Source organism: Panulirus ornatus, chromosome 4, assembly GCF_036320965.1.
Source record: "Panulirus ornatus isolate Po-2019 chromosome 4, ASM3632096v1, whole genome shotgun sequence".
NCBI lineage: Eukaryota > Metazoa > Arthropoda > Malacostraca > Decapoda > Palinuridae > Panulirus > Panulirus ornatus.
In genome coordinates, this window is record NC_092227.1 from 89,598,676 (window position 1) to 89,612,300 (window position 13,625).

Consider the following 13,625-nt stretch of genomic DNA (forward strand, 5'->3'; position numbering starts at 1 on the left):
GAACAAGTAATTTTAGTTTTGGTGTTTGTCGTTGGTATGTTGCAAAAAAAAAAAGAAATGATCAGGATCTTATAAGTCCCACTGTGATAGACAGCTTCATTTATGTAAAGCTGCTGTAGTCGATATAGTTGCTATTAATCAGAGGACATTAGCTACTCTGATATGTCTGAGAAATATTTCCTTTTTATTGTATTGAGAATATTGATCTCATCTGTAGAGCTTATACTTCTGCACTTAGAATGGAATGTTAAAGTAGTAATAACTGTATTCCCTGGGGATAGGGGAGAAAGAATGCTTCCCACGTATTCCCTGCGTGTCGTAGAGGGCGACTAATTTGGTCTCCCTCTTCTCCTCGTTCCCTCCACCTCCGACACATATATCCTCTTGGTCAATCTTTCCTCACTCATTCTCTCCATGTGCCCAAACCACTTCAAAACACCCTCTTCTGCTCTCTCAACCACGCTCTTTTTATTTCCACACATCTCTCTTACCCTTACGTTACTCACTCGATCAAACCACCTCACACCACACATTGTCCTCAAACATCTCATTTCCAGCACATCCAGCCTCCTGCGCACAACTCTATCCATAGCCCACGCCTCGCAACCATACAACATTGTTGGAACCACTATTCCTTCAAACATACCCATTTTTGCTTTCCGAGATAATGTTCTCGACTTCCACACATTCTTCAAGGCCCCCAGAATTTTCGCCCCCTCCCCCACCCTATGATCCACTTCCGCTTCCATGGTTCCATCCGCTGCCAGATCCACTCCCAGATATCTAAAACACTTCACTTCCTCCAGTTTTTCTCCATTCAAACTCACCTCCCAATTGACTTGACCCTCAACCCTACTGTACCTAATAACCTTGCTCTTATTCACATTTACTCTTAACTTTCTTCTTCCACACACTTTACCAAACTCAGTCACCAGCTTCTGCAGTTTCTCACATGAATCAGCCACCAGCGCTGTATCATCAGCGAACAACAACTGACTCACTTCCCAAGCTCTCTCATCCCCAACAGACTTCATACTTGCCCCTCTTTCCAAAACTCTTGCATTTACCTCCCTAACAACCCCATCACCATTTCCCGTGTTAGCGAGGTAGAATGTATGTGAGAAATACTTAGAAAAGCAAATGGATTTGTATGTAGCATTTATGGATCTGGAGAAGGCATATGATAGAGTGGATAGAGATGCTCTGTGGAAGGTATTAAGAATATATGGTGTGGGAGGAAAGTTGTTAGAAGCAGTGAAAAGTTTTTATCGAGGATGTAAGGCATGTGTATGTGTAGGAAGAGAGGAAAGTGATTGGTTCTCAGTGAATGTAGGTTTGCGGCAGGGGTGTGTGATGTCTCCATGGTTGTTTAATTTGTTTATGGATGGGGTTGTTAGGGAGGTGAATGCAAGAATTGTGGAAAGAGGGGCAAATATGAGGTCTGTTGTGGATGATAGAGCTTGGGAAGTGAGTTGTTGTTTGCTGATGATACAGCGCTGGTGGCTGATTCATGTGAGAAACTGCAGAAGCTGGTGACTGAGTTTGGTAAAGTGTGTGAAAGAAGAAAGTTAAGAGTAAATGTGAATAAGAGCAAGGTTATTAGGTACAGTAGGGTTGAAGATCAAGTCAATTGGGAGGTAAGTTTGAATGGAGAAAAACTGGAGGAAGTAAAGTGTTTTAGATATCTGGGAGTGGATCTGGCAGCAGATGGAACCATGGAAGCGGAAGTGGATCATAGGGTGGGGGAGGGGGCGAAAATCCTGGGAGCCTTGAAGAATGTGTGGAAGTCGAGAACATTATCTTGGAAAGCAAAAATGGGTATGTTTGAAGGAATAGTGGTTCCAACAGTGTTGTATGGTTGCGAGGTGTGGGCTATGGATAGAGTTGTGCGCAGGAGGATGGATGTGCTGGAAATGAGATGTTTGAGGACAATGTATGGTGTGAGGTGGTTTGATCGAGTAAGTAACGTAAGGGTAAGAGAGATGTGTGGAAATAAAAAGATCGTGGTTGAGAGAGAAGAGGGTGTTTTGAAATGGTTTGTGCACATGGAGAGAATGAGTGAGGAAAGATTGACCAAGAGGATATATGTGTTGGAGGTGGAGGGAATGAGGAGAAGTGGGAGACCAAATTGGAGGTAGAAAGATGGAGTGAAAAAGATTTTGTGTGATCGGGGCCTGAACATGCAGGAGGTTGAAAAGAGGGCAAGGAATAGAGTGAATTGGATCGATGTGGTATACCGGGGTTGACATGCTGCCAGTGGATTAAAACAGGGCATGTGAAGCGTCTGGGGGTAAACCATGGAAAGCTGTGTAGGTATGTATATTTGCGTGTGTGGACGTATTTATATACATGTATATGGGGGTGGGTTGGGCCATTTCTTTCGTCTGTTTCCTTGCGCTACCTCACAAACGCGGGAGACAGCGGCAAAAAAAAAAGAAAAAAAAAAATATATATATATATATATATATATATATATATATATATATATATATATATATATATGGGGGAGGAATGGGATGTATTTCGGGAATCAGTGATGGATTGCGCAAAAGATGCTTGTGGCATGAGAAGAGTGGGAGGTGGGTTGATTAGAAAGGGTAGTGAGTGGTGGGATGAAGAAGTAAGAGTATTAGTGAAAGAGAAGAGAGAGGCATTTGGACGATTTTTGCAGGGAAAAAATGCAATTGAGTGGGAGATGTATAAAACAAAGAGACAGGAGGTCAAGAAAAAGGTGCAAGAGGTGAAAAAAAGGGCAAATGAGAGTTGGGGTGAGAGAGTATCATTAAATTTTAGGGAGAATAAAAGGATGTTCTGGAAGGAGGTAAATAAAGTGCGTAAGACAAGGGAGCAAATGGGAACTTCGGTGAAGGGCGCAAGTGGGGAGGTGATAACAAGTAGCGGTGATGTGAGAAGGAGATGGAGTGAGTATTTTGAAGGTTTGTTGAATGTGTTTGATGATAGAGTGGCAGATATAGGGTGTTTTGGTCGAGGTGGTGTGCAAAGTGAGAGGGTTTGGGAAAATGATTTGGTAAACAGAGAAGAGGTAGTGAAAGCTTTGCGGAAGATGAAAGCCGGCAAGGCAGCAGGTTTGGATGGTATTGCAGTGGAATTTATTAAAAAAGGGGGTGACTGTATTGTTGACTGGTTGGTAAGGTTATTTAATGTATGTATGACTCATGGTGAGGTGCCTGAGGATTGGCGGAATGCGTGCATAGTGCCATTGTACAAAGGCAAAGGGGATAAGAGTGAGTGCTCAAATTACAGAGGTATAAGTTTGTTGAGTATTCCTGGTAAATTATATGGGAGAGTATTGATTGAGAGGGTGAAGGCATGTACAGAGCATCAGATTGGGGAAGAGCAGTGTGGTTTCAGAAGTGGTAGAGGATGTGTGGATCAGGTGTTTGCTTTGAAGAATGTATGTGAGAAATACTTAGAAAAGCAAATGGATTTGTATGTAGCATTTATGGATCTGGAGAAGGCATACAATAGAGTTGATAGAGATGCTCTGCGGAAGGTATTAAGAATATATGGTGTGGGAGGAAAGTTGTTAGAAGCAGTGAAAAGTTTTTATCGAGGATGTAAGGCATGTGTACGTGTAGGAAGAGAGGAAAGTGATTGGTTCTCAGTGAATGTAGGTTTGCGGCAGGGGTGTGTGATGTCTCCATGGTTGTTTAATTTGTTTATGGATGGGGTTGTTAGGGAGGTGAATGCAAGAGTTTTGGAAAGAGGGGCAAGTATGAAGTCTGTTGGGGATGAGAGAGCTTGGGAAGTGAGTCAGTTGTTGTTCGCTGATGATACAGCGCTGGTGGCTGATTCATGTGAGAAACTGCAGAAGCTGGTGACTGAGTTTGGGAAAGTGTGTGGAAGAAGAAAGTTAAGAGTAAATGTGAATAAGAGCAAGGTTATTAGGTACAGTAGGGTTTAGGGTCAAGTCAATTGGGAGGTGAGTTTGAATGGAGAAAAACTGGAGGAAGTGAAGTGTTTTAGATATCTGGGAGTGGATCTGGCAGCGGATGGAACCATGGAAGCGGAAGTGGATCATAGGGTGGGGGAGGGGGCGAAAATTCTGGGGGCCTTGAAGAATGTGTGGAAGTCGAGAACATTATCTCGGAAAGCAAAAATGGGTATGTTTGAAGGAATAGTGGTTCCAACAATGTTGTATGGTTGCGAGGCGTGGGCTATGGATAGAGTTGTGCGCAGGAGGATGGATGTGCTGGAAATGAGATGTTTGAGGACAATGTGTGGTGTGAGGTGGTTTGATCGAGTGAGTAACGTGAGGGTAAGAGAGATGTGTGGAAATAAAAAGAGCGTGGTTGAGAGAGCAGAAGAGGGTGTTTTGAAGTGGTTTGGGCACATGGAGAGAATGAGTGAGGAAAGATTGACCAAGAGGATATATGTGTCGGAGGTGGAGGGAACGAGGAGAAGAGGGAGACCAAATTGGAGGTGGAAGGATGGAGTGAAAAAGATTTTGTGTGATCGGGGCCTGAACATGCTGGAGGGTGAAAGGAGGGCAAGGAATAGAGTGATTTGGAGCGATGTGGTATACCGGGGTTGACGTGCTGTCAGTGGATTGAATCAGGGCATGTGAAGCATCTGGGGTGGACCATGGAAGGCTGTGTAGGTATGTATATTTGTGTGTGTGGACGTATGTATATACATGTGTATGGGGGGGGGTTGGGCCATTTCTTTCGTCTGTTTCCTTGCGCTACCTCGCAAACGCGGGAGACAGCGACAAAGTATAAAAAAAAAAAAAAAAATATATATATATATATATATATATATATATATATATATATATATATATATATATATATTTTTTTTTTTTTGCCGCTGTCTCCCGCCTTTGCGAGGTAGCGCAAGGAAACAGACGAAAGAAATGGCCCAACCCACCCCCATACACATGTATATACATACGTCCACACACGCAAATATACATACCTACACAGCTTTCCATGGTTTATCCCAGACGCTTCACATGCCTTGATTCAATCCACTGACAGCACGTCAACCCCGGTATACCACTTCGCTCCAATTCACTCTATTCCTTGCCCTCCTTTCACCCTCCTGCATGTTCAGGCCCCGATCACACAAAATCTTTTTCACTTCATCTTTCCACCTCCAATTTGGTGTCCCTCTTCTCCTCGTTCCCTCCACCTCCGACACATATATCCTCTTGGTCAATCTTTCCTCACTCATTCTCTCCATGTGACCAAACCATTTCAAAACACCCTCTTCTGTTCTCTCAACCACCCTCTTTTTATTTCCACACATCTCTCTTACCCTTACGTTACTTACTCGATCAAACCACCTCACACCACACATTGTCCTCAAACATCTCATTTCCAGCACATCCATCCTCCTGCGCACAACTCTATCCATAGTCCACGCCTCGCAACCATACAACATTGTTGGAACCACTATTCCTTCAAACATACCCATTTTTGCTTTCCGAGATAATGTTCTCGAATTCCACACATTCTTCAAGGCTCCCAGAATTTTCGCCCCCTCCCCCACCCTATGATCCACTTCCGCTTCCATGTTTCCATCCGCTGCCAGATCCACTCCCAGATATCTAAAACACTTCACTTCCTCCAGCTTTTCTCCATTCAAACTCACCTCCCAATTGACTTGACCCTCAACCCTACTGTACCTAATAACCTTGCTCTTATTCACATTTACTCTTAACTTTCTTCTTACACACACTTTACCAAACTCAGTCACCAGCTTCTGCAGTTTCTCACATGAATCAGCCACCAGCGCTGTATCATCAGCGAACCACAACTGACTCACTTCCCAAGCTCTCTCATCCCCAACAGACTTCATACTTGCCCCTCTTTCCAAAACTCTTGCATTCACCTCCCTAACAACCCCATCCATAAACAAATTAAACAACCATGGAGACATCACACACCCCTGCCTCAAACCTACATTCACTGAGAACCAATCACTTTCCTCTCTTCCTACACGTACACATGCCTTACATCCTCGATAAAAACTTTTCACTGCTTCTAACAACTTGCCTCCCACACCATATATTCTTAATACCTTCCACAGAGTATCTCTATCAACTCTATCATATGCCTTCTCCAGATCCATAAATGCTACATACAAATCCATTTGCTTTTCTAAGTATTTCTCACATACATTCTTCAAAGCAAACACCTGATCCACACATCCTCTACCACTTCTGAAACCACACTGCTCTTCCCCAATCTGATGCTCTGTACATGCCTTCACCCTCTCAATCAATACCCTCCCATATAATTTGCCAGGAATACTCAACAAACTTATACCTCTGTAATTTGAGCACTCACTCTTATCCCCTTTGCCTTTGTACAATGGCACTATGCACGCATTCCGCCAATCCTCAGGCACCTCACCATGAGTCATACATACATTAAATAACCTTACCAACCAGTCAACAATACAGTCACCCCCTTTTTTAGTAAATTCCACTGCAATACCACTGCAATACCATCCATATATATATTTTTTTTTTTTGAAAAATATATATATATATATATATATATATATATATATATATATATATATATATATATATATATATATATATATATATATATAGCTTATGTACTTCTAAGGGGTCTCATGCACAAAGTCACATTTTTTTTTTAAAATATCGCTTGTGTACTTCTGAGAGGTCTTATGCACCTAGCATGAGGACTTTGACTTCAGACTAGTGAATTTGTATTTCAGAAAACATTCATATATGTTTGATATGCCTTTTGTATGAGAGTAAGGTCTTTGGTACTTGAACAGTTCAATACTGAGAAATAGTGGTCATCTGCTCTTACATTACTTAACTTTTTTTTTTAAGACTTAATTACCAACCAACTCACTCATTTGCTGGTGGGTTATTTCCCAGGTGAATGTGTAACAGAAGAGCCTGTTGGTATATTACTTACAGCTTTGGACATTATTTCTTGGAGGATTAGGTTAAATGATGGGTGATTAGACCATTGCATTACCAGATCATTATATTCAAGTTATTTTAGTGAGTAACAAGCTTTTGGTGGCTTGTTACTGGGGTTGGCACAAAGTTAGAATACTCCCCATTTAAGGGATTCTATTAAGTTTCTCACTTAGATTGGTATTAGGTGTCTGTCTCCTCACCTCACACAGTGTTCGGTCACAGAAGTATGTCTTTCATAATACAGAATTAATATATTTGTCAAATAAACATTTCATCCTCATGCACATTTTAGATGATCCTCCTGTTTCACTTTCATGCCCAGCATCTTGTCAGAGTTATAACACTTAAGTGTTTTTTCAAATATGCTAGCCTTACTGTAAGACTTAGCGGAGTATTTCAAAGTTACATCATATCCATAGTGTATTCCATATTTGATTTGAGTATCAAATATCCTTTCATGAATACAATTAGCTTGTACACATGCACATTTTTCTGTACTCTGAAGTGCACCAAGCCAGACTCTTTTGTTAATGCTCTTACCTTTTAGGATGACCTCATCAACAGAGCTAATGAAATTATACTAATTAGGAGGTTGGTTGTAGTTGGTAGGCAGTCAACGACCAGGGAGGTATATTACCAGTACTACCCTCCTGGGTATCAGGAGGGTTAGTGATATCTGCTTAGTGAGCCAGCACTTTAATGATTGTCAAGTTCGGCTCCTCTGACTCAGGTAGCTGTCTTTTCTTTCTGCCTCACTAACATGTACTACTGGCATTCTGTCCACAAATATACAATCTTTCCCTGTCATTAGAACACTTGACAACACTTAACTCATGCAGATCATTCTTAATAACTCTAGATTTTCCTTTGGTGAGCACTATGCATTAGCCCTGCCTTTTGGCAAAATGATGAGCAGTAAATACAAGTAGTAGGTAGGGACATTTAGGCAAGAGCATTAGGTAGATATAGTAGGTAGGAGCATTAGATAGAAGTAGTCATTAGGAACATTAGGTAGGAGCATCTGCAAACACTGGGCTAGACTTTCCCTTTCCTTATGGCCAGTTGAGGGTGAGGCACTAAAGGCTAAGAAGTGGCACTAGAGTTCTTTAGTTGTGGAGACTCTTGCCGTAGCAACCCCTTTGAGGGAGTTCCAGTTGGAACAAGTGTCAGAAACATAGATAGATACTAATTAGGAATTACTGTTATACGAATTTTGTAAATGTGAATAAGAGCAAGGTTATTAGGTACAGTAGAGTTGAGGGACAAGTCAATTGGGAGGTAAGTTTGAATGGACAAAAACTGGAGGAAGTGAAGTATTTTAGATATCTGGGGGTGGATTTGGCAGCGGATGGAACCATGGAAGCAAAAGTGAGTCACAGGGTGGGGGATGGGGGCAAAAGTTCTGGGAGCGTTGAAAAATGCGTGGAAGGCAAGAACATATCTCGGAAAGCAAAAATGGGTATGTTTGAAGGAGTAGAGGTTCCAACGATGTTATATGGTTGCGAGGCATGGGCTATAGATAGGGTTGTGCGGAGGAGAGTGGATGTGTTGGAAATGAGATGTTTGAGGACAATATGTGGTGTGGGGTGGTTTGATAGAGTAAGTAATGAAAGGGTAAGAAAGATGTGTGGTGATAAAAAGAGTATGGTTGAGAGAGCAGAAGAGGGTGTATTGAAATGGTTTGGTCACATGGAGAGAATGAGTGAGGAAAGATTGACAAAGAGGATATATGTGTCAGAGTTGGAGGGAACGAGGAGAAGTGGGAGACCAAATTGGAGGTGGAAGGATGGAGTGAAAAAGATTTTGAGCGATCGGGGCCTGAATATGCAGGAGGGTGAAAGGTGTGCAAGGAATAGAGTGAATTGGAACGATGTGGTATACCAGGGGTCGACTTGCTGTCAATGAATTGAACCAGGGCATGTGAAGCATCTGGGGTAAACCATGGAAAGTTTTGTGGGGCCTGGATATGGAAAGGGAGGTGTGGTTTCGGTGCATTATACATGACAGCTAGAGACTGATTGTGAACAAATGTGGCCTCTGTTGTCTTTTCTTAGTGCTACCTCGTGCGCGTGCAGGGGGAGGGGGTTGTTATCTCATGTGTGGCGTGGTGGCGAAGGGAATGAATAAAGGCAGCAAGTGTGAATTATGTACATGTGTATATATGTGTATATGTCTGTGTATGTATATATATGTATATGTTGAAATGTATAGTTATGTATTTGTGCGTGTGTGGACGTGTATGTATATACATCTGTATGTGGGTGGGTTGGGCCATTCTTTCGTCTGTTTCCTTGCGCTACCTCGCAAATGCGGGAGACAGCGACAAAGTATAATAGATGAATAATTTAATTTGAAATTAATGACAGTATCACTGTCCTTTACACTTCTGTAGATTGTAGTTGTTGGTAACTTGGCTAAGTGACAGGTACTGAGACAAGAATTGTTAGCTTAATGTAATCTCTGAATATGATTTTTAAGCTGAAGATTTGAACTGAATTTTATATTCTTTTGTATTGATGCTGATCTTAGGTTTGATTGATGACATGCATTTGGTAAGATATAATGCACCAGTAGACATGTCTTACCTGTTGTTTTTGTGTTGATTTACATAGACAGACCAGACTGACAGTATGCCAGATCCAAGTTCATTTCTACAAATTGTCAAGAAAAAGCTCAATAAAAAGGTAGTACCATGCTTTGAAGTGACTGATGATTTCATAGTGCTTGGAAGAAGTCATGCTAGTAAGGAAATCAGTGGTTGTGAGACAGTGGTGCACCCTTGGTAGACGTCTGTGTTTCTAATTTGATGAGCTGTCATACCAAGCCTTTTGCTCACAGTTGCTGATTTTAATCTGTTGTTTGCAATGTGTCTAATAAATTTTCCTTGTTAGTGGCCTTTGACATGTTCATTTTCCTAATTTTGCAGATGTAATTTACTAAAAAAGTTATTACTTGCATTTAATTTGCATGAGCCATCTTACTTTGAAAATGGGTGATGTTAACATGATATAGATAGATGTAAATAGATTTAGTAAGTGCATGCATATTGCCAAAGGCTAGTTTGTCCAGCAACAACTTCTCTCCAATAGACCTCATGCTAGATGATATTTCACATACAGTGCTAAGGAAAGCTAAGAAACTGGCTGTTATTCTCTTATATGATTGTTACTCTTTCTCAAACTTCATAACATTAACCAGCTGATTGCAGTAGTGTAGAATTCAGGAAATGTTCTCTTTTTTTAGGGTAAAAGTGTTCATTTATGCTTTACTTTGATGAGCAAACTCCTTGTAGTCAAAAATTTTTAAAACCTACTGCAGTATATATAAAGGAGAATCTTGGTGCAAGGGGATTTGAATATAAGGGTCGGTGATGTGGCAATTGATGGTATAACTGGTAAGCATGGCATCACAGGTGCAAATGAAAATGGGAAAAAGTTTGCCTGTTTAATTTTGCTGAAAGAGGAAGGGATAGTGATTAGGAATATTTGGTTCTAGGAAAGGTTCTTCTATTAGTATACATGGGTGAGTAAAATTAGGAGTTAGCAGGAGTATTGGATTTTGCACTGACAGGGATATAAAGTAGCAGTTGATAGATGTGAACATGCTGAGATGGAGAGCAGGTACATTGTTTGATCATTGCTTTGTGGTGAAGAATATAGAGATAGTTGGTGGTGGGTTTAAGGAAAAGAGGAAATGATATGCATATGAAAGAAGTTGGAAAGGTAGGTGAACTCAGAGAAGTGGCCTGTATTCAGAGATGCTAGAAATTGTTTGAAGAATGGAATAGGATGAGAGTAAATGAAACTAGGGGAGTGAAAGGTAATTAGGAACAATGTGCTCATCATCTTCCCTGTGGTTGGTGAATGTAGTCTCCTTTTTTTTTTCCATATACATGTAGATTTTGCATTTTTAAATTCTCATGAGGAGTTTTGTCTAAATATTTTACTGAATGTTGGCCTTTGACACTCTGCTGTTTGTTGCCATATAGGAGTCAAATATATATTTTTTTTTATATGTGGTAGGATCTTTCATTGAAACTGTTACTTGTGGTAAGTGTTTCCACTATAAACCATAATACCATAACAAATGTTAATCCAAAATATATAACCATACAGGTTGCTCTGTGCTAACATAAGCGTACATTACTACTGAATTGGTGTGACAAAAACAAGAAAACTTAGTGAAAACACATTGATATACTCATGTGTCTGTCAATTCTACCACCCTTGCTCTTTAACCGTGTAGTAGCTGTTAGGACGAATGATCTCAGATAAGTAATACATTTATGTAATCAAAAGAGAAGTATGCCCTTCACTGTCAAACAGAGTATAAAATTTATTCTTCCCATGAAAATTTGACAACTTCCTGTACAGGGATGGGGTACTTGGTCTGAAGTATGCCACATGAAAGGTTTCCATGTTAAAAGGAAAAGTTTGAGGTAAATGTAAGGAAAAATAAGATAGAGGTGTAATATACGGTTAGGACAGGATGATTGGATTGTAAGTGGAAGCAGGAAGGATCTGGAGAAAGTGGAGTGCTTCAAGTATCTGAGAATGAAGTTGGCAGCAGTTGAACTTTTGTGGTGTAGCAGATGGTGTTACTGACTGTGATACATTCACATGCTACCCAGGATCGAGTACATAAGTTTGAATTCTGATAGTGGCAGTCAGTCCAGAGCCAACCCAGCTGTTCATCCACCCCAAGGGTTAGTTGATAGATTGGGTACTTGCCTTAGGCAGTGCAAGGAAACAGATGAAAGAATGGCCCAACCCACCCATATACACATGCATATACATAAACGCCCACACATACACATATACATACCTATACATTTCAACATATACATACATATGCATAGACAGACATATACACATATACACATGTACATATTCATACTTGCTGCCCACAGCCATTCCCGTCGCCACCTTGCCGCACATGAAATGGCACCCCCCTCCCCCCGCACGCGTGCGAGGTAGTGCTTGAAAAAAACAACAAAGGCCACGTTCGTTCACACTCAGTCTCTAGCTGTCATGTGTAATGCACCAAAACCACAGCTCCCTAGCCACATCCAGGGCCCACAAAACTTTCCATGGTTTACCCTAAACACTTCACATGCCCTAGTTCAATCCACTGACAGCATGTCGACCTTGGTATACCACATCATTCCAATTCATTCTCTTCCTTGCATGCCTTTCACCCTCCTGTATGTTCGGGCCTCAGTCGCTTAAAATCTTTCATTCCATCCTTTCACCTCCAATTTGGTCTCCCACTTCTCGTTCCCTCCACCTCTGACGCATATGTCCTCTTTGTCAGTTTTTCCTCACTCCTTCTCTCCATATGTCCAAACCATTTTAACATGCCCTCTTCTGCTCTCTCAACTACACTCTTTTTATTACCACACATCTCTCTTACCCTTTCATTACTTACTTGATCAAACCACCTCACACCGCATTTTGTCTTCAAACATTTCATTTCCAACACATCCACCTTCCTCTGCACATGTCTTGCAACCATACAACATTGTTGGAACCTCTATTCTTTCAAGCATACCCATTTTTGCTCTCTGAGATAACGATCTAACCTTCCACACGTTCTTCAATGCTCCCAGAATCTTTGCCCCCTCCCTCACCCTTTGACTCACTTCTGCATCCATGGTTCCATCCACCTCCAAATCCACTCCCAGATATCTAAAGCACTTCGCTTCCTTTAGTTTTTGTCCATTCAAACTTACCTCCCAATTGACTTGTCCCTCAACCCTACTGAACCTAATAACCTTGCTCTTACTCACATTTACTCTCTGCTTTCTTCTTCCACACACTTTACCAAACTCAGTCACCAACTTTTGCAGTTTCTCACCTGAATCAGCTACCTGCGCTGTATCATCAGCGAACAACTGACTCACTTACCAAGCCCTCTCAACAGACTGCATACTTGCCCCCTCTCTCCAAAACTCTTGCATTCACCTCCCTACCAATCCAATCCATAAACATATTAAACAGCCCTGGAGACATCAAGCACCCCTGCCACAAACCAGCATTCACTGGGAACCAATCCCTTTCCTCTCTTCCTACTCATACACATGCCGTACATCTTTGGTAAAAACTTTACACTGCTTTTAGCAACTTACCTCCCACACCATATACTCTTAAAACCTTCTCTATCAGCCCTATCATATGCCTTCTCCAGATCCATAAATGCTACTTACAAATCCATCTGTTTTTCTAAGTATTTCTCTCATACATTCTTCAAAGCAAACACCTGATCCACACATCCTTTACCACTTCTGAAACCACACTGTTCTTCTTCATTCTGATGTTCTGGACATGCCTTTACCCTCTCAGTCAACACCCTCCCATACAATTTCCCAGGAATACTCAACAAACATATGCCCTTGTAATTTGAACACTCACCTTTGTCCCCTTTTCCTTTGTACAGTGGCACTATGCATGCATTCTGCCAATCCTCAAGCACTTCACCATGATCCATACACACATTGAATATCCCTCTGAACCAATTAATAGCACAGTCAGCCCCTTTTTTAATTTATTCCTCAGCAATACCATCCAAACCCACCACCTTGATGGCTTTCATCTTCTGCAAAGCTTTCACTACTTCTCTGTTTACCAAACCATTCTCACTGACCCTCTCATATGGCACACCACCCTGACCAAAGCATCCTATATCTGCCACT

General features: G+C 41.3%; 1 protein-coding gene across 10 annotated transcripts in view; it reads left to right on the forward strand.

The window, feature by feature from the left end:
• Ptpmeg (protein tyrosine phosphatase Meg) overlaps positions 1-13,625 on the forward strand; it is a 653,263-nt gene that overhangs the window by 219,445 nt on the left and 420,193 nt on the right. For 8 of the 10 annotated variants that reach the window (XM_071657245.1, XM_071657235.1, XM_071657258.1 and 5 more), the window contains one exon: positions 9,547-9,618. The exons of the other annotated variants lie outside the window; for them this stretch is intronic. In XM_071657245.1, coding sequence (XP_071513346.1) covers positions 9,547-9,618 — 72 coding nt within the window. The remainder of the gene's footprint in view (positions 1-9,546; positions 9,619-13,625) is intronic. 10 annotated transcript variants of the gene reach the window in all.